Source organism: Rana temporaria, chromosome 13 (assembly GCF_905171775.1).
Source record: "Rana temporaria chromosome 13, aRanTem1.1, whole genome shotgun sequence".
NCBI lineage: Eukaryota > Metazoa > Chordata > Amphibia > Anura > Ranidae > Rana > Rana temporaria.
The window spans coordinates 5,029,187-5,049,230 of NC_053501.1; the positions used below are offsets into that span (position 1 = coordinate 5,029,187).

Below are 20,044 nucleotides of genomic sequence, written 5' to 3' on the forward strand. Positions count from 1 at the left end.
GGGGCCCCCCCCCGGTACACCATGGGGAGCACGGTTGGTCAGACCAGTGTTTCTCAACTCAAGGCGCACCAACAGGTCATGTTTTCAGGATTTCCCTCAGATGAAACGGCTGTGGTAATTACTAAGGCAGTGAAACTGATCAAATCACCTGTGAAAAATAATGGAAAGCCTGAAAACATGACCTGTTGGGGCGCCTTGAGGACTGGAGTTGAGAAACACTGGATCAGAGCCATCCTACTGCCTTTCACAGCATGAGGGGATGTAGTTGTAGGCAGTTGAAGGGGGGGGTTGATTGACTAAACTGGAGAGGGGAAAAATCTGGTGCAGCTCTGCAAAGAAACCAATCGGTTTCCAGGTTTTGTTGTCACGTGTTGTGAACTGGAACCAAGGGGTGCTGCACAGCTCACCGATGAGATTCGGTAACATGCTCTCTGTATCTTTATTGAAGCACTGAAATGACATCATAGGTATTAAAGGAACAATAAAAGTTGATGTGTTTTGTGCTGATAATGTAAAAGGGGGGGAGGGTACCAAAAACCCCGGGGACTTTTTAAACGGTGCTAATAGAGTGAAATAACACAAATATAGTATAGAAAAATAATTGTATTTGATATCAATAAATTGTATAAAAAACATCCGATTTAAATATTGAGTTGTTGAACTTCACAGATAAGAGAAGACCTGTTGCAGTATTGTATTGCTCTACATGTTTCGCTCCAAAATGAGCTTCTTCAGGAGCTTGAACAGGTAATGCTACAAAATATCAAAAAAAAAAATATAAAGGATGGAAACAGCAAATTCCTAAATATAGGTGCATATGTAACAGCACAGTATATAAACTTTTGAAAACAAAAAAAATATATATAATATAATTGTTTTGTGCTGAATTTAGCACAAAACGCATCAACTTTTTATTGTTTACTCGCATACCAGTGATGTCACTTTAATTCTTCAATAAAGATACCAAGAAGTGCAGAAATATTCTGGATTTGTTCATGTCCTTCTGCTTTGTTTACTCCACTCCTCTACCAATTATCCAACTTATCTTGAATCCCAATGTTGACGAGGGAAAATCCCTTTAAAGAAATATTCTAACGCCGTGTGCACACTTATCGGATTTTCCGTTGGGGGGGGGGGGGACCCTGGATGTTTTTTTTTTCGGCGGAATTTCGCTCAAGTTTTTTTTTTCTTGCATACACACGGTCACACAAGTTTTCTGAACTTTCGAACCGCCAAGAACGCGGTGACGTGCAACACTACGACGAGCCAAGAAAATTTTAAGTTCAATGCTTCCGAGCATGCGTCGGAATTGCTGCAGACGATCGGAATTTCCGATTGGCATTTTTTTTTTCCCCATCTGAAAATTTGAGAACCTGCTCTTAATCTTTTGTTGGCGGAAATTCCGACTGGAAAATTCGATGGAGCCTACACATGGTTGGAATTTCCAACCAAAAGCTCCCATCAGACTTTTCCTGTTTTTTTTTCAGGACTTTAAAACTTTTTTTTTCCATTGATACATGTTCCCTCGGGCAAGACCCGGGTTCTCAAAAACGTTTTAACAGGCATACTTTAGACACCCAGCAGGTACAATATTTAAAGGAATTTTTTTTTTTTTTTTTTTTTTTTTTTATTTAAGCATCATTAAAATCACTGCTCCTGAATCTTTAGGTGCAAACTACAGAGCACACGGCCAGTACACACCAAGTAGCTTTAGGGGCAAACTACAGAGGACACAGGCAATAAACCACGTGAGAATACTGCAGCTAGCACAATCACCTGCCTGCCAGTAAATTAGGAAGAACTGATCTAGCTAAACTATACAGTGTATAAATATATGTACAACACCTGGGATGTATATCCTCTTGACCACCGCCCCATGTCAAAAAGACGTCCTCCTTTTTAAAGTTGAATATCTCGATAACGGCAGCAGCTGCTGCCACAACCGAGATATTCATCTTTGCAGGGGGCGGTGGTGTACACGATAACGGCGGTCTCCGCGGCGGATTCGCCGCGAGATCGCCGTTATCGGTGGCGGGAGAGGGGCCCTCCCGCCGCTCTCCGCCGCTTACCGGAGCCGTCGGTAGCGGCGGAGGGGATCCGATGTGTCCGGCAGCTGAGCGGGGACGGGACTGAAGGAGAAATCTCCTTCACCCGTCCTCATAGCTCTGCTGGGCGGAAGTGACGTCAAAACGTCAGTCCCGCCCAGCCTCTTAAAGAAACATTTTTTTTTTTGTCATTTGAAAAAATGACTTTTTTTTTTTATTAATTTTTTTGCATTTAAGTCTAATTATGAGATCTGAGGTCTTTTTGACCCCAGATCTCATATTTAAGAGGACCTGTCATGCTTTTTTCTATTACAAGGGATGTTTACATTCCTTGTAATAGGAATAAAAGTGATCAATTTTTTTTATTTTATTTTTTTCAGTGTAAAAAATTATAAAACTAAATAAAAATAAATAAGAAAACCAAAAAAAAATTTTTTAAAGCGCCCCGTCCCGACGAGCTCGCGCGCAGAAGTAAACGCATACGCGAGTAGCGCCCGCATATGAAAACGGTATTCAAACCACACAAGTGAGGTATCGCCGCGATCGTTAGAGCGAGAGCAATAATTCTAGCCCTAGACCTACTCTGCAACTCAAAAAAATGCAACCTGTAGAATTTTTTAAACGTCGCCTATCGAGATTTTTAAGGGTAAAAGTTTGACGCCATGCCACGAGCGGGCGCAATTTTTAAGCGTGACATGTTGGGTATCATTTTACTCGGCGTAACATTATCTTTCACAATATATAAAAAAATTGGGCAAAATGTATTGTTGTCTTATTTTTTAATTCAAAAAAGTGATTTTTATCCAAAAAAAGTGCGCTTGTAAGACCGCTGCGCAAATACGGTGTGACAAAAAGTATTGCAATGACTGCCATTTTATTCCCTAGGATGTCTGCTAAAAAAAAATATATAATGTTTGGGGGTTCTGATAAATTTTCTAGCAAAAAAATTGTGATTTTCACATGAAGGAGAGAAGTGCCAGAATTTACCTGGTGGGCAAGTGGATATATATCCTCTACAGCAGGGATATGCAATTAGCGGACCTCCAGCTGTTTCAAAACTACAAGTCCCAACATGCCTCTGGATGTCATGCTTGTGGCTGTCAGAGTCTTGCTATGCCTCATGGGAATTGTAGTTCTGCAACAGCTGGAGGTCCGCCAATTGCATATCCCTGCTCTACACACTGTAACATTATCTGACTAGCCTGCCTGCTCTATCTGCAAAATATGACACTCTCTCTCCTCTCTTAACCACCGCAACACACTACACAAGGCTGACCTGCAGGCGGCCTTTTATAGTGTGGGGCGTGTACTAAATCCCCTAAGCCATAATTGGCCAAAGTTTTGGCCAATTATGGCTCTCTGTTTTTTGCGCGCTGTGATTGGCCAAGCATGCGGGTCATAGTCCATGCTTGGCCGATCATCAACTAGCGATGCCGCAGTGAATTACGGTCTGTGAAACGTAACTTGAATTTGGCGCGTTTTGTCCTTCTTTCGACCAACGATTGAACATACGATGTTCGAGTCGAACATGAGTTTGACTCGAATACGAAGCTCATCCCTACCCCTTAGGAGGCGCTCCCGCACAAACTGATAGATGGCATGACCAAGTGAGAGCGCACTCTTGTGACCCATATGTTCTCAGCCACGAAACGGACGATTGTAAAAGTGTGGAAGATGCCGATTCTCAACTTCGACGAAGTAAAAGTCTGTTGCATGGTACCCCGGCGAATGAGAAACTGACACATAATAAATTCTTATGTACCTGGCAGCCCTGGCTAGATTACTTCCCATCAACACAAGCGCCTACGTGCTTCCTGGAACTTTACCCCCTTGACACTTGCAAATAAAGATGGCGTACTAAACCTTAAATGATGTAATAAAACAGCGCTGCATTTTACTTTTTATTATATCACAGTGAGTGCAAGGGTCAGGAGCGCATATTACAGAGTGCAGGGATCAGGAGCGCACATTGCAAAGAGCACAGGGCTCAGGATTTCATATCACAGAGAGCACAGGGGTCAGAGAGCGCAGGGGTCAGAAGCGCGCATTGCACAGGGCTCAGGATTTCATATCACAGAGTACAGGAGTCAGAGATGCATATTACAGAGAGTACAGGAGTCAAAGATGCATATTACAGAGAGTACAGGGGTCAGAGATGCATATTACAGAGAGTACAGGGGTCAGAGATGCATATTACAGAGAGTACAGGGGTCAGAGATGCATATTACAGAGAGTACAGGGGTCAGAGATGCAAATTACAGAGTACAGGGGTCAGAGATGCAAATTACAGAGAGTACAGGGGTCAGAGATGCATATTACAGAGAGTACAGGGGTCAGAGATGCAAATTACAGAGTACAGGGGTCAGAGATGCAAATTACAGAGAGTACAGGGGTCAGAGATGCAAATTACAGAGAGTACAGGGGTCAGAGATGCATATTACAGAGAGTACAGGGGTCAGAGATGCAAATTACAGAGTACAGGGGTCAGAGATGCAAATTACAGAGAGTACAGGGGTCAGAGATGCAAATTACAGAGTACAGGGTTCAGAGATGCAAATTACAGAGAGTACAGGAGTCAGAGATGCATATTACAGAGAGTACAGGGGTCAGAGATGCATATTACAGAGAGTACAGGGGTCAGAGATGCATATTACAGAGAGTACAGGGGTCAGAAATGCATATTACAGAGAGCTCAGGGGTCAGAGAGCGCAGGGGTCAGAAGCGCGCATTGCACAGGGCTCAGGATTTCATATCACAGAGAGTACAGGAGTCAGAGATGCAAATTACAGAGAGTACAGGGGTCAGAGATGCAAATTACAGAGAGTACAGGGGTCAGAGATGCATATTACAGAGAGTACAGGGGTCAGAGATGCATATTACAGAGAGTACAGGAGTCAGAGATGCAAATTACAGAGAGTACAGGGGTCAGAGATGCATATTACAGAGAGTACAGGGGTCAGAGATGCATATTACAGAGAGTACAGGAGTCAGAGATGCAAATTACAGAGAATACAGGGGTCAGAGATGCATATTACAGAGAGTACAGTGGTCAGAGATGCATATTACAGAGAGTACAGGGGTCAGAGATGCAAATTACAGAGAGCGCAGGGGTCAGGAGCGCACATTGCGCAGGGCTCAGGATTTCATATCACAGAGAGTACAGGGGTCAGAGATGCATATCACAGAGAGCTCAGGGGTCACGAGTGTTTAGGGTGGAGAGGTCTTGAGTTCATATTGCAGAGAGTTCAGGGGTCACGAGTGTATACTGCAGAGAGTGCAGGGGTAAGAGGTTCATATTCCAGAGATTTCAGGAGTCAGGAGAGAGCATATTACACAGTACAGAGGTTCATATTGTAGATGGTGCAGTGGTCAGGAGTGTGTAATGCAGGAGTCAGGAGTGCATATTGTGGAGAGTGCAAGGCTTAGGGGTTCATAAAACAGAAAGCATGTGGTTCAGGAGAGCAAATTGCAGAGAGTGCAGGGCTCAGGAGTGCGTAACACAGAGAGTTCAGATGTTTGGGGTTCATATTGCAGAGAGTTCAGCGCTCAGGAGAGAATATCACAGAGAGAGCAAGCCTCATTAGTGCATAATGCAAAGAGTGCATGGGACAGAGGAGCATATTGCACCGGACAGAGTGTAGGGGTCAGCAGAGAGTGCAGGGGTCAGGAATGTGTAATGCAGAGAGTGTAGGGGTCAGGAGCATGTAATGCAGGGAGTGTAGGGGTCAGGAGCGTGTAATACAGAGTGTAGGGGTCAGGAATGCGTAATGCAGAGAGTGCAGGGGTCAGGAATGTGTAATGCAGAGAGTGCAGGGGTCAGGAGCGTGTAATGCAGGGAGTGTAGGGGTCAGGAATGTGTAATGCAGAGAGTGCAGGGGTCAGGAATGTGTAATGCAGAGAGTGTAGGGGTCAGGAATGTGTAATGCAGAGAGTGCAGGAGTCAGGAGCGTGTAATACAGAGTGTAGGGGTCAGGAATGTGTAATGCAGAGAGTGCAGGGGTCAGGAGCGTGTAATGCAGAGAGTGTACGGGTCAGGAGCGTGTAATGCAGGGAGTGTAGGGGTCAGGAGAGTGTAATGCAGGGAGTGTAGGGGTCAGGAATGCGTAATGCAGAGAGTGCAGGGGTCAGGAATGTGTAATACAGAGAGTACTGGGGTCAGGAGTGTGTAATGCAGAGAGTGCAGGGGTCAGGAATGTGTAATGCAGAGAGTGTAGGGGTCAGGAATGTGTAATGCAGAGAGTGTAGGGGTCAGGAATGTGTAATGAAGAGAGTGTAGGGGTCAGGAATGTGTTATGCAGAGAGTGTAGGGGTCAGGAATGTGTAATGCATGGAGTGTAGGGGTCAGGAATGTGTAACGCAGAGAGTGCAGGGGTCACAAGTACATATCCTAGAGAGTTCAGAGGATCGGGAGTGCATAATTCAGGCTCTGGGGGTTCATGGACTTATGAATAAATAGTTGTGGAACGAATCATTTGAGATTCCATTGTTTCTTATGGGGAAATTCGCTTTGATATACAAGTGCTTTGGATTACAAGCATGTTTCTGGAATGGTTTTTGCTCGCAATCCCAGGTTTTACTTGTATATAGATCAGACCAACGAGGAGGAAAGGGGGACAGAGGGACTTTGCTGCAAATCAGGGACAGTTGGGAGCCATGTATGTCGCGGTGGTGCTCCATAGGCACAGGGTCAGCGCAGTTGTGGGGGAGGGGAAAGTATGAAGCAGAAGAAGTTCAAAAGAGAAACATAATAAAAATAAAAGCAACAGCAAGAGAATGTTAATGTTGCTCTCAGAACTTCATTAAGCAAAGAAAATAATAATAATAATAATAGCTTTAATGGACTCTTACACCCCCCTCCCCCTCCCGTTGACTCAGCTATTCAAAAATAAAGAAAACAAAAACTGGCTTTTGCCCTTAACAAAGATGGCGGCGCCCGTCGGCATCGGTTATCTACTCGGCGGTTGACGCTACGGACTGCGTTGCTGGGTCACCACGACTCTCCCGCGAGCGGCAGAGTTTGAATAGGTGAGTGTGAAGGAGAGAGGGGGGAGATCCGGTACCGGGAGGAGGAGAAGGCGGGTAATCGGTCAGAGTGGGGGAGGGGTGGTTAGTGGTGGGGGTGCTCGTTGCTAGTGGTAACAGCTCTGTCTGGGGGGGAGGGGGTCACACTGTGTGTTCAGGGACCCCCCCATATGGATGTCACACACTAGGGGGGGGGGGATGGGGGTCCTGCAGTCGCTGATCCCATAGGCAGGAATGGGGGGCTCCGGGATGTTTGCCCCCCCCCCCCCCCCCGTGACTGACGCCTGACAGCCAATAGAGGGGTATTAATAAGGGGGGGGGAGGGGAAGAGAGAGATCTGTCCGCTGATTGGAGCAGATCTGGCAGATGACCGCTCTGTGTCTGCACAGTGGACACACACAGCCCCCGCTGTGCTCTATGGGGGGGGGGGGGGTATTTAGACTATACACCTGACTGCACCCCCCCCCCCCAATCCTATTGCATTTTTCCCTAGCCGGTCGGAGGCGGGCGATTGTAAATAGACAGAAGTTGTTTTTTTACACCCGGGGTGGATGGAGCGTCCAATTAGTTAGAGGAGGGGGGAATCGTATAGACTTGTGAGGGGGGGGGGGTATAATAGGGATTAGAGGGGCATTCATAGAGAATGGAGGGGTAATCAGAGATATAGGTATCGGGGAATGGAGGGGTAATCATATAGACTTGTGAGGGGGGGGGGGTATAATAGGGATTAGAGGGACATTCATAGAGAATGGAGGGGTAATCAGAGATATAGGTATCGGGGAATGGAGGGGTAATCATATAGACTTGGGGGGGGGGGGGGGTATAATAGGGATTAGAGGGACATTCATAGAGAATGGAGGGGTAATCAGAGATATAGGTATCGGGGAATGGAGGGGTAATCATATAGACTTGGGGGGGGGGGGTATAATAGGGATTAGAGGGACATTCATAGAGAATGGTGGGGTAATCAGAGATATCGGTATTAGGGAATGGAGGGGTAATCATATAGACTTGGGGGGGGGGGGGGTATAATAGGGATTAGAGGGACATTCATAGAGAATGGTGGGGTAATCAGAGATATAGGTATCAGGGAATGGAGGGGTAATCATATAGACTTGTGAGGGGGGGGGGGTATAATAGGGATTAGAGGGGCATTCATAGAGAATGGAGGGGTAATCAGAGATATAGGTATCAGGGAATGGAGGGGTAATCATATAGACTTGGGGGGGGGGGGTATATAATGGGGAATAGAGGGGATAATAAGACACAGTGGGGGGGGGGGGGGTAGAGGGGCGTTATTAAGAAATGAAGGGGCAATAGGACAGACAGGAGGAGGAGGGATGGTTATTGTCAGGGAATGGAGTGGTAATAATATAGACAAGTGATTTGGGGGGGGGGGGGGGGATATGATAGGACACATTAATGCAGGAGGGGGTAATAGGACAGAGGGGGGGGGAATATGATAGGACACCTTAAGGTAGGAGGAGGGGCTAATAGGACAGAGGGGGGGGGGGGATATTTGTATCAAACGGTGGGGTAACAGGTCAGGTTTTTTTTTTTTATTAGGGAATTTGAGGGGTAATAGGGCAGTCTAGGGGAGGGGTTATAGATTAGCAATGGTGGTTGGGGGGGGGTATATATAATGGGGAATTAAGGGGTAATAGGACACACTGGAGGAGGAGGGGGTAGAAGTGTATTTATAGAGAATGAAGGGGTAATAGGACATGCCAGGGAGTAGAGAGGATTATTATTAGTGAATTTGAGGGGTAATAGGGCAGTCTAGGGGAGGGGTGGTATTGAAGGGGTTATAGACTAGCAATGGTGGTTAGGGGGGGGGGGTATATATAAGGGGTAATAGGACACATTGGAGGAGGAGGGGGTAGAAGTGTATTTATAGAGAATGGAGGGGTTATAGGACATGCCAGGGAGTAGAGAGGATTTTTATTAGGGAATTTGAGGGGTAATAGGGCAGTCTAGGGGAGGGGGGTGGGTATTGGTGAGGAATGAAGGGCTAATAGGACAGAGTAGAGGGGGGGGGGGGTATTCATAGGAAGTGACAGGGTAACCAGACAGATGGATGGTATTAGAGAATAGAAAGGTAATAGTATAGACTAGTGATGGGGGGGGGGGGGGGTAAAAGGACAGACTGGAGGAGGAGGGGGTAGAAGTGTAATAGAGGGGTAATAGGACAGACTAAGGGAGGTGGGGTATTATTGAAGGGGTGATAGCACGGACTAGTCATGATGGTTGGGGGGGGGGGGGGGAATAGAGGGGATAATAGGACACAGTGGGGCGAAGCAGGGGGTAGAGAGGCATTATTGGGTAATAGAGGGGATAATGGGACACGGTGGGGGGAGGGGGATTAATAGAGAATGGAGGGGTAATAAGACAGACTAGGGGAGGGGGGCTATTAATAGTAAGGAATTGAGGGGTAATATTACAGAGTGTGTGTGTGTGGGGGGGGGGGGGGGGTGTAATAGGGAATGGCGGGGTAATCAGACATATAGGTGGTATTGGGGAATGGAGGGGTAATAGTATAGACTTGTAATGGTGGTGGGAGGGGGGGGTTTATAACGGGGAATGTTTTCCCTGGTCTGCAGTAAAGTGTTCTGTACCGTTCCATGGCGGAGTGCCGGCTTACTGTCCAGGATATACAGTGTGGTAGATGACCCGTCCAGTCTGGTGTATTATTTATCTCAGTATGGGGGGGGCGCGATGATCTCTGTCCTGGTGCTGTTTGCTCTGTACTTCTCCCCTCGGTGGGGTCGGCCGGCCTTCCCTCTCACACACGCCTCGTTGTCTCTCCTCTCCAGGTTCATCATGGCTGCCAAGATGGACGACGAGCAGGCGCTGCTGTCCTGTATGCAGGAATTCCAGAGCCACTTCATCAGTCAGAGCAGCAAGGAGCATTCCATCCAGGAGGAGAGGGATGCGTACAAGGAGTCTCTGAAGGATCTCGCAGGTGACCCGACTCTACCCTCCCCCATCTGTCCCCCACCCCCTCTCCAAAGGTGGTCCGCTCTCCTCCCTTATGGTATATAAATCAGGGAGGCCGTCTTTTTACGGCCTCGGGTCCTCCGGCCACTGGGGGGCGTGCGGCGGCGCGATGCCGATGCGCGTTCCTGGCGGCCGCAGTGTCCGCCAGGTACCCACGATCGGCAGTTTTAGAGCAGGGACGTGGAGCTCTGTGTGTAATGATGGGGTGTAAACACAGAGCTCCACGTCCTGTCAGGGAGAGGAGACTGATGCTGTGTCCCTTGTACATAGGGACACAGATCGGTCACCCCCCTCCCCCCACACAGTTAGAACACACCCAGGATACACATTTAACCCCTTCCTCACCCCCTAGTGTTAACCCCTTCCCTGCCAGTCACATTTATACAGTAATCGGTGCCTTTTTTTATAGCGCTGTTCGCTGTATTAATGTGAATGGTCCCAAAAATTTGTCAAAAGTGTCCGATGTGTCCGCCATAATGTTGCAGTCCTGACAAAATTTGCAGATCGGCGTATTGCTAGTAAAGAAAAAAATAATAAAAAAAAATGTCAGAATTCTATAACTTTTGTGCAAACCAATTACTATACGGTTATTGCGATATTTTTTTTTTTTTTTTTTTTTTCACCAAAAATATGTAGAATACATATCGGCCAAAACTGAGAAAAAAATATATTTTTTTTTTAAAAAAAATGGGATATTTATTATAGCAAAAAGTCAAAAATATTGTGTTTTTTTTTCAAAATTGTCACTCCTTTTTTTTTTTTTTTTTTGTTTATAGCGCAAAAAATAAAAACAGCAGAGGTGATCAAATACCACCAAAAGAAAGCTCTATTTGTGGGGGAAAAAAGGACGCCAATTTTGTTTGGGAGCCACGTCGCACGACCGCGCAATTTTAATTTAAAGCGACGCAGTGCTGAAAGCTGAAATTTCGCCTGGGCAGGAAGGGGGTATATGTGCCCAGTAAGCAAGTGGTTAGGGAGGGGCTGGGTGGGAAGGGGTTATCACAAGCACATGGTACCACGGACACATTAGAAATATGAAGCGTTGGGGGAAGGTACTCTTCAATTGTTATATATTTTTTTGTGTCTTTTTTTTTTCTTTGCAGAGGTTTGGGCGAGAAAATACAGAGAAGGAGAGATGATGATTGCGAAGTCTCTGGAATTCAGAAAAGGTGAGGGGGGAGGGGCAGTGGACTTTGTCGGACTTCTAGCAGTTGAAATGACACAATTTTGGTTATTTTGGGTTTTAAAAACTTAATTTTGCCCGCTTATTTCTGGGCAGGTATAAACCTTCCTCCCAACCTCCTCTAACCCTTCCCGCATGTTTTTTATTTTTATTATTTTTTTTATTCTTTTCCTTAACCTTGCGAAGCGAGCTATACTCATCTATGAACATTGCTCGGGCATCTCACCCGACCCCTTTCTGGGTGCGAGGCACCTCTGATCCGGCCCCTGCGGTTGTGCCCGCACTGGACAGTCCCCTTGCACTGACGTCACTGCTGCAGACTCCTCTTCTGGATCTTGAGGACCTTCATGACAGCCAATGATGGCAGTTTTGTGGACATCCAAAGGAGGATCCTGGGTCCGGTATACAGAAGAGGGGGGAAAAAGACTGAACTGGACCACAATGCTGTATCCAACAAGGCCCAGCCCTAGGGCAGCACTTTTCAGGGGGGGGCAGCATGGAAAGATTTCCCCCCTGGCTCGCGCTACACTATTAGTGTTGCACGAGTCTTTTGGGGCGGACTGGGCTGAGAGGCAAATTAGTCTAGCGCCCCCATAAAGCGGCTGCACTGCTTCCTGTATGCGGGCGGCTGGCATTCCGCAAATGTGGGTGGGGGTGGCACTGCTTTTAATTTTGACTGTCCTATCATCCTGGACCACAAATCTTCCTCACTGTCCTATATGTTTTCTGCTGCACCATTGGCATGGTTATATCTTCTTAGTCCTCTCCATAAAATTATCAGAAATTTGTGCTTAACCACTTGCCCACCGCGCCTATTTTGGCACTTCTCTCCTTTATGTAAAAATCAAAAAAAAAATTCCTAAAAAATTACTCAGAACCCCCAAACATATTAATTATATATATATATATATATATATATATATATATATATATATATATATATATATATATATATATATATATATATATATATATATATATATATATATATATATAAATTTTAGCAGACACTCTAGGGAATAAAATGGCGGTCATTGCAACTTTTTTTTTCTCGCACGGTATTTGCACAATAATTTTTCAAACGGTTTCATGAATTAAAAAATAACAAAACAGTAAAGTTAGCCCAATTTTTTTTGTATAATGTGAAAGATGAAGTTACGCCGAGTAAATAGATACCTTACATGCCACGCTTTAAAATTGTGCACACTCATGGAATGGCGCCAAACTTCAGTACTTAAACATCTCCATAGGTGACGCTTTAACATTTTTTACAGGTTACTATTTTCGAGTTAGAGGAGGTCTAGTGCTAGAATTGTTGCACACGCTCTAACGCACGCGACAACACCTCACATGTGGGGTTTGAACGGCGTTTACATGTGTGGGCGGGACTTGCATGCGTGTTCGCTTCTGCGCGCGAGATGACAGGGGCTTTTTGAAAAGCATTTTATTTTTACATTTTATTTTTATTTTACTTTATTATTATTATTATTATTTTTTTTTACACTTTTTTTTTTTTTGATCACTATTTTTCCTATTACAAGGAATGTAAACATCCCTTGTAATAGGAATCAGTGTGACAGGTCCTCTTTATGGAGAGATGCAGGGTCAATAAGACCTCCCCCTCATCTCTCCTCCAGGCTTACAAGCATGAGATCTGTGAAAAAATATCACTGATCACATGCCGACAGCCGTGATTGCGGCTTTGTTTACTTCCGGTACCGGGCGCGATGTCATAACGTCGCGGCCGGGCCTCCGACGGTCATAGAGATGACTGGTGATCATGGGGGATAGTTTTATGGAATTTTTATTAATTTTTTTTTTTTACTACTAATGGCGGCGATCAATGGTTAATTTTTTTTATTTTTCCGTGACTGCGACATTATGGCGGACACATTGGAATTTTGACATATTTTTGGGACCATTGTCATTTTCACAGCAAAAAGTGCTATAAAAATGCACTGATTACTGTGGAAATGACAATTGCAGTTTAGGAGTTAACCACTAAGGGGCGCTGTAGGGGGTTAAGTGTGACCTCATCTGTGTTTCTAACTGTAGGGCGGCTGGACGTGACGTCATTGATCGTCTTTCCCTATATCAGGGAACACACGATTGATGACGGCGCCACAGTGAAGAACGGGGAAGCTGTGTTTACACTCACCTCTCCCCGTTCTTCAGCTCCTGTGACCGATCGCGGGACTCCGGGGGCGGTCGGGTCCGTGGGTCACGGAGCTTCGGACCGGGTCACGATCGCGCACCACCATTGCACAGAGCAGGTAAGTATAGAATCCTTTTTTTTATTAAAATAATAAAAAAATAAAAAAAATCTTTCTGATCACTTTGAATAATGGAAAATTGATGCTGGAATGTATTTGTGTTCCTCTTCTTCCTGTACATAGATGTGAAGTGGCAGAACAAACGCATCGAGGAGAAGCAGGAGGACCTCCTGCAGGAGACCGCCAAGCTGCAAGACACCCGGCAGCAGTGTGAGGAGCTGGCCGAGCGCATCCAGAAGTTACGGGAAGAGATAAACAAGAGGAAGGAGTGTAAGTTCTATGCCGGTGACCTGACGATCTGGTTCCGGCTATCGAGATGGTTCCTGTAAGGACTGCGCAGGCGCCGGCGGAAATCTCCGAACCTCGGCCGGCATCCAGGGCGACGTGGAATTTGAAGAAAGTGGCCAGTCGGCCTCACGTCCTCGCTCGGCCTCCTGGCTCTTTTTTTTTAACATCCTTCAATCCCAAGGGGATGTTAAGGAATGAGCCTGGATGCCGGCCGAGGTTCGGAGATTCCCGTCGGCAAGGATTGCGCCTGCGCTGTCCTTACAGGAACCATCTGGATAGGGGAACCTTAATGACAAGTCACCGCGGCTCGGTGTGTGTGCGCTCAGGGTTGAGTCCCAATACCAGACATCCACCATTACTTTTTAACCACTTCAATACCCGCGTATATACATATGACGTCCACAAGGTGGCTCTGCCATTCTGGGTGGATGTCATGTGACGCCCTCGGGCCTCGCGGGTGCCAATGCGCGTGCCTAGTGGCCGCGATGTCCACCGGGTATCCGCGATCGGCAGTTACAGAGCCAGGTATGTGGATCTCTGTTTCCAAACACAGAGCTCCACGTCCTGTCAGGTAGAGAGGAGACCGATGCTGTGTCCCTTGTACATAGGGACACTGATCGGTCACCTCCCCCAGTCAGTCCCCTTGATCACCCCCGGCGCGCTGCGTCATTGGATGTGATTGACAGCAGCGCGAGCCAATGGCTGTGCTGCTTTCAATCCATCCACTCTAGCCAGTCTATGGCATGCACGCCATAGACAACGGTGCAGGCGCACTGAGAATGCCAGTTTTCTGAATGGCTAATGCCGACTCCCGCACGGAGTGACGTCTTCGGTGCCGTGATTGGCCGGAGCGGCGATACCCGGAAGTAACCTTCCAGAGGGGGAGACGAGGACGGCTGCAGGGGCTTCGATCTCGGGTAAGTAACTCATAATGAGCTAGTATTCTAGTCATAGTAGCTCATTATGACTTGGTCTTGCATTTTTTTTTGGGGGGGGGGGTGTTTAACCGCTTAAGGACCGCCTCCTGCACATTTACGTTGGCAGAATGGCACGGCTGGGCACAAGCATGTACAGGTACGTCCTGTGCTAGTGCCCAGTCGTGGGTCTGTGGCGTGCGCCCGCAGCACGGTCCGAAAGCTCTGGGACCCGCGGACCCGATCGCCGCTGGAGTCCCGCGATCGGTCCCCGGAGCTGAAGAACGGGGAGAGGTGTGTGTAAACACAGCTTCCCTGTTCTTCACTGTGGCGGCGTCATCGATCGTGTGTTCCCTGATATAGGGAATCACAATCGATGTCAGACCTACAGCCACACAGTTAGAAACACATATTGGGTAATACATAACCCCTTCAGCGCCCCATAGTGGTTAACTCCCAAACTGCAATTGTCATTTTCACAGTAATCGGTGCATTTTAAATGCATTTTTTGCTGTGAAAATGACAGTTTGTACCAAAAATGTGTCAAAATTGTCCGAAGTGTCCGCCATAATGCCGCAGTCACGAAAAAAATCGCTGATCGCCACCATTTTTTTTTTTTTTTACCAAAAATATGTAGAAGAATACGTATCGGCCTAAACTGAGGGGGAAAAAAAATGTTTTATATATTTTTGGGGGATATTTATTGTAGAAAAAAGTAAAAAATATTCAATTTTTTTTTTTCAAAATTGTCGCTCTATTTTTGTTTATAGCGCAAAAAATAAAAACCGCAGAGGTGATCAAATACCACCAAAAGAAAGCTCTATTTGTGGGGAAAAAAGGACGCCAATTTTATTTGGGAGCCACGTCGCACGACCGCGCAACTGTCAGTTAAAGCGACGCAGTGCTGAATCGCAAAAACTGGCCGGGTCCTTTAGCTGCCTAAAGGTCCGGGTCTTAAGTGGTTAAAGCAGCATAAGCCGATGAAGGGTTAAGGAGGATCATTCAGAATCGTAACGGGGATTTCCATTTCTGTTTTTTTTTAGCGGCGCTGGTCAGTAAAAAAATGAACAAAGAAAAACTGAAGGAACTTGGGAAATCTGCAGCGTTATTTAAAGATCGCCTGGGACTGGAGATCCGGAAAATTCGTGGTACGTAGAGTCGCGGAGGAGAGCGGTGTCTGGGCTGCCATTCCTGATCTCCTTTCAAAAATATGCCTACTATGGGCTAGATTCAGCATTGATTTACGCCGGCGTATCTGTAGATACGCCACGTAAATTCAAAGCTGCGCCGGCGTATCTTCTTTCTGTATTCAGAAAGCAAGATACGCCGACATTGGCCTAAGATCCGACAGGCGTAAGTCTCTTACGCCGTCGTATCTTAGGGTGCATTCTCACGCTGGCCGCTAGGTGGCGCTTCTGTCGTTTTCGGCGTAGAATATGCAAATGACCTAGATACGCAGATTAAAAAAAAATGTACGTATGCCCGGCGCTATTTTTTTACATTGTTTACGTTGGGCTTTTTCGGCGTAAGGTCGCTCCTGCTATTATGAACATCGTTCCCGCGTCAAATTTTGAATTTTTTACGTCGTTTGCGTAAGTCGTTCACGAATAGGGCTGGACGTAATTTACGTTCACGTCGAAACCAATGACGTCCTTGCGGCGTACTTTGGAGTAATGCACACTGGGAAATTCTACGGACGGCGAATGCGCCGTTCGGGGGAAAAACGTCAATCACGTCGGGTCACCAAGAATTAACATAAAACACGCCCCCTCATTTGAATTACGCGCGCTTACGTCGGCCCCATTTACGCTACGCCGCCGTAACTTAGGAGGCAAGTGCTTTGTGAATACAGTGCTTGCCTCTCTGACTTACGGCAGCGTAGATTAAATACGATACGCTGCGCCGCCGTAACAATGCGCGCCCCTACCTGAATCTAGCCCTATGAGGCTTTGACCTAGGACAGGGGTGTCCAAACTTTTTTGATGAAGTTTGCCGAGGTGTCCTTGGGCCTTTCCGGCCGTTTCCAAGGCTGTCCGGCACCCCCCCCCTACCTTTGGCCACATGTGGTATTGCATGCCATTGCAGTCAATGCGGAATGAATTATTTTTGTTTCCATTGACTTCTATGGGGAAACTCGCTTTGATATACGAGTGCTTTGGATTACGAGCGTTCTCCTGGATTATGCTCGTAATCCGAGGTTTCGCTGTATTTGTACTTACCGTGCCATACTTCTTCCAGGTAACAAGCTGCAATTTGTCTTCCGCTGCATTAACCCGAAGGACCTGGAGGAGCCATTCTCCTGCATCATTTCCTTCACTGAGGAAGGAGACTATAAGCGTAAGTCATCCCTAGGATGCCGGCACATGTGCACCCGGAGTCATGGGCCCTGTTCACACCTATTCTTTATAACACATCACAAGACACAAATATTCTCTTCAGCGATTATCCCCCCCCCCTTTTTTGATATGCTAAAAAAAAAAAAAAATTTAAACATATAAGCCACCGGGTAGGTATTACATCAAGTATAGTCGTCAGCAATGAATTCCACGGAGATCCAGACAATAATGTAACCATCAGCAGTCCATGACCTTGGTGTGCTGAATCTCCAACCCTATACTGCAACTCGGTGTAATTGATCCTTTGTTTTTTATATTGTTAAAAAAAAAAAAATCAGTTTAACAACCTCCCCCCCCAGTGGAGAAGGAATTAACCAATCTTGGTCAGCTTGACATGGCACTGCTCCCGTCACATTTAATATTGGCATCAATGGGAAATCTTGGTCAGCTTGACATGGCACTGCTTCCGTAACACTGGCGTCGATAGGAGCCTTTAGTCAGTTTGAAATGCCTCAAGTAACATTGGCATCAATGGGAAATCTTAGTCAGCTTGACATGGGATGGCTTCAGTAACATTTAACATTGGCTTCTATGGGACATGGCACTTCTCCTGTAACATTGGTGTCAATAGGAAATCATGGTCAGCTTGACATGGCATGGCTCCAGTAACATTGGCGTCAATGGGAAATCTTGGTCAGCTTGACATGGCACTGCTCCCTTAACATTGGTGTCGATAGGAAATCGTGGTCGGCTTGACATGGCTCCAGTAACATTGACGTCAATGGAAAAATCTTGGTCAGCTTGACATGGCTCCAGTAACATTTAACATTGGCTTCTATGGGAAATCTTGGTCAGCTTGACATGGAACTGCTTCCGTTACATTGGTGTCAATAGGAAATCATGATCAGCTTTACATGGCATTAGAGCAGTGCCATGTCAAGCTGACCAAGATTTCCCATAGAAGCCAATGTTCAATGTTACTGGAGCCATGTCAAGCTGACCTAGATTGCACCGCACATGTGCGAGATCAGCAGGTGCATGCTGGGTAGCCACCAGGAAGGACACTGCAGCTTCAGATGCCCACACTGTGAAGTTCATGCACAGTGAAGCCATCTCCAAAGTAAGAATACCATGCTGCACAAATGGAAAACTGGGCATAGTTTACAGCATACCTTTGTTACATTACACGAGGCATGAGTATTCTAAGGGCATTTTAATCTTAAAAGTCCTATTTCAGCCGGAACTACACATTAATGTTCAAAATCCCTTCAATGCACGTTGAATCCCACAGATGGGGCTGAATCGGCACTTATTTATAGGAGGTTTATCAGAAGGGGGAACACTCCGCTGGGGAGCCTCTGGTTGAAACTGGCATTACCCAACTCCTGCCCCTCAGTTGGGGTACCAAGTATTTATTCTCACTGTCCATCACAGGTGAAAGTAGATGCCTTGCTCAGAGCAACCCTTTCTATGTTCCTCCTTATCCACTGAGACAAAGCCGGGGGGGGGGTGGGGGGCGGCGCCGGCGCCGCGCTCAGTGGGTGGCCATCCTTGTTCTTTACACTTTGAAGTACGGTGTGCTGCGGACTTGACATGGCTCTCTCCTCTCTCGGCAGTTGAAGGCTGTGATCCGCCATTGGAGTGTATTGCAGAGTACGAGAAGAAACTCCGGGAGACCAAGAACTTCTCGGCATTGCTCGCCAACCTGCGCAAATCCTTCGCCGCACTGTGTGCTCAAGCAAAATAACCTGTGTGTTGTGTGTGTGTGTGTACTGTATACATTTCTGTGTTTCTTTACCCCGTCTGTGTTATGTTTTTAAAGTTGTAATACAGTTGTTTTTTTATCACCTTTTGCGCTTTTTTTATTTTATTTTTTATTTTTTTGCCACTTGCCCTCCAGAAGATTTAACCCCCTATAATCCCCCCCAATGACCAGGCCATTTTTATTTAGGATAGGGCACTGACTTTAACCACTTAAGGACCGGACCAATATGCTGCTACATGACCCAAGGGGTTTTTACAATTCGGCACTGCGTCGCTTTAACAGACAATTGCGCGGTCGTGCGACGTGGCTCCCAAACAAAATTGGCGTCCTTTTTTCCCCACAAATAGAGCTTTATTTTGGTGGTATTTGATCACCTCTGCGGTTTTTATTTTTTGCGCTATAAACAAAAATAGAGCGACAATTTTGAAAAAAATGCAATATTTTTTACTTTTTGCTATAATAAATATCCGCCAAAAATATATAAAAATGTTTTTTTTCCTCAGTTTAGGCCGATACGTATTCTTCTACATATTTTTGGTAAAAGGAATCGCAATAAGCATTTATCGATTGGTTTGCGCACAATTTATAGCGTTTACAAAATAGGGGATATTTTTATTGCATTTTTTATTAATTTTTTTTTTTTTTTTACTACTAATGGCGGCGATCAGCGTTTTATTTTTTTCGTGACTGCGCCATTATGGCGGACAATTTTGACACATTTTTGGGACCATTGTCATTTTCACAGCATAAAATGCATTTAAATTGCATTCTTTATTGTGAAAATGACAGTTGCAGTTTGGGAGTTAACCACAGGGGGCGCTGTAGGAGTTAGGCTTCACCTAGTGTGTGTTTACAACTGTAGGGGGGTGTGGCTGTAGGTCTGATGTCATCGAATGTGTCTCCCCTATAAAGGGGGTGACACGATCGATGCGCCGCCACAGTGAAGCACGGGGAAGCCGTGTTTACATACGGCTCTCCCCGTTCTTCAGCTCTGGGGAGCGATCGCGACGGAGCGGCTATAAACGAATAGCCGCGCCCTCGTCCCGCATCGCTCCCCGAGGTAAGCCGCACGCAGCGGGGGGGGGGTCCCGATCGGACCCCCGACCCGCCGAAAGGCAAGGACGTGTATATATACGCCCTTCTGCCTGTCCGTGCCATTGTGCGGACGTAAATAGTCGTGCGGCGGGCGTTAAGTGGTTAACTGTCAATTGCACGTGCAAT

At 46.3% G+C, this 20,044-nt stretch overlaps 1 protein-coding gene across 2 annotated transcripts; it reads left to right on the top strand.

Moving 5' to 3' along the window:
* Positions 1-6,981: 6,981 nt before the first annotated feature.
* Positions 6,982-18,907, top strand: SPC25 (SPC25 component of NDC80 kinetochore complex). 2 transcript variants are annotated; one of them, XM_040332651.1, is made up of 7 exons: positions 6,982-7,070; positions 9,881-10,029; positions 11,168-11,233; positions 13,644-13,790; positions 15,766-15,870; positions 16,961-17,059; positions 18,675-18,907. In XM_040332651.1, the coding sequence occupies exons 2-7, from the start codon at positions 9,888-9,890 to the stop codon at positions 18,803-18,805; spliced, it is 690 nt and encodes a 229-aa protein (XP_040188585.1). In that variant the 5' UTR covers positions 6,982-7,070; positions 9,881-9,887; the 3' UTR covers positions 18,806-18,907. The 2 variants fall into 2 exon arrangements, with proteins under 2 accessions (XP_040188585.1, XP_040188586.1); XM_040332652.1 differs by lacking the exon at positions 6,982-7,070 and adding an exon at positions 7,092-7,124.
* The last annotated feature ends 1,137 nt before the right edge of the window (positions 18,908-20,044 follow it).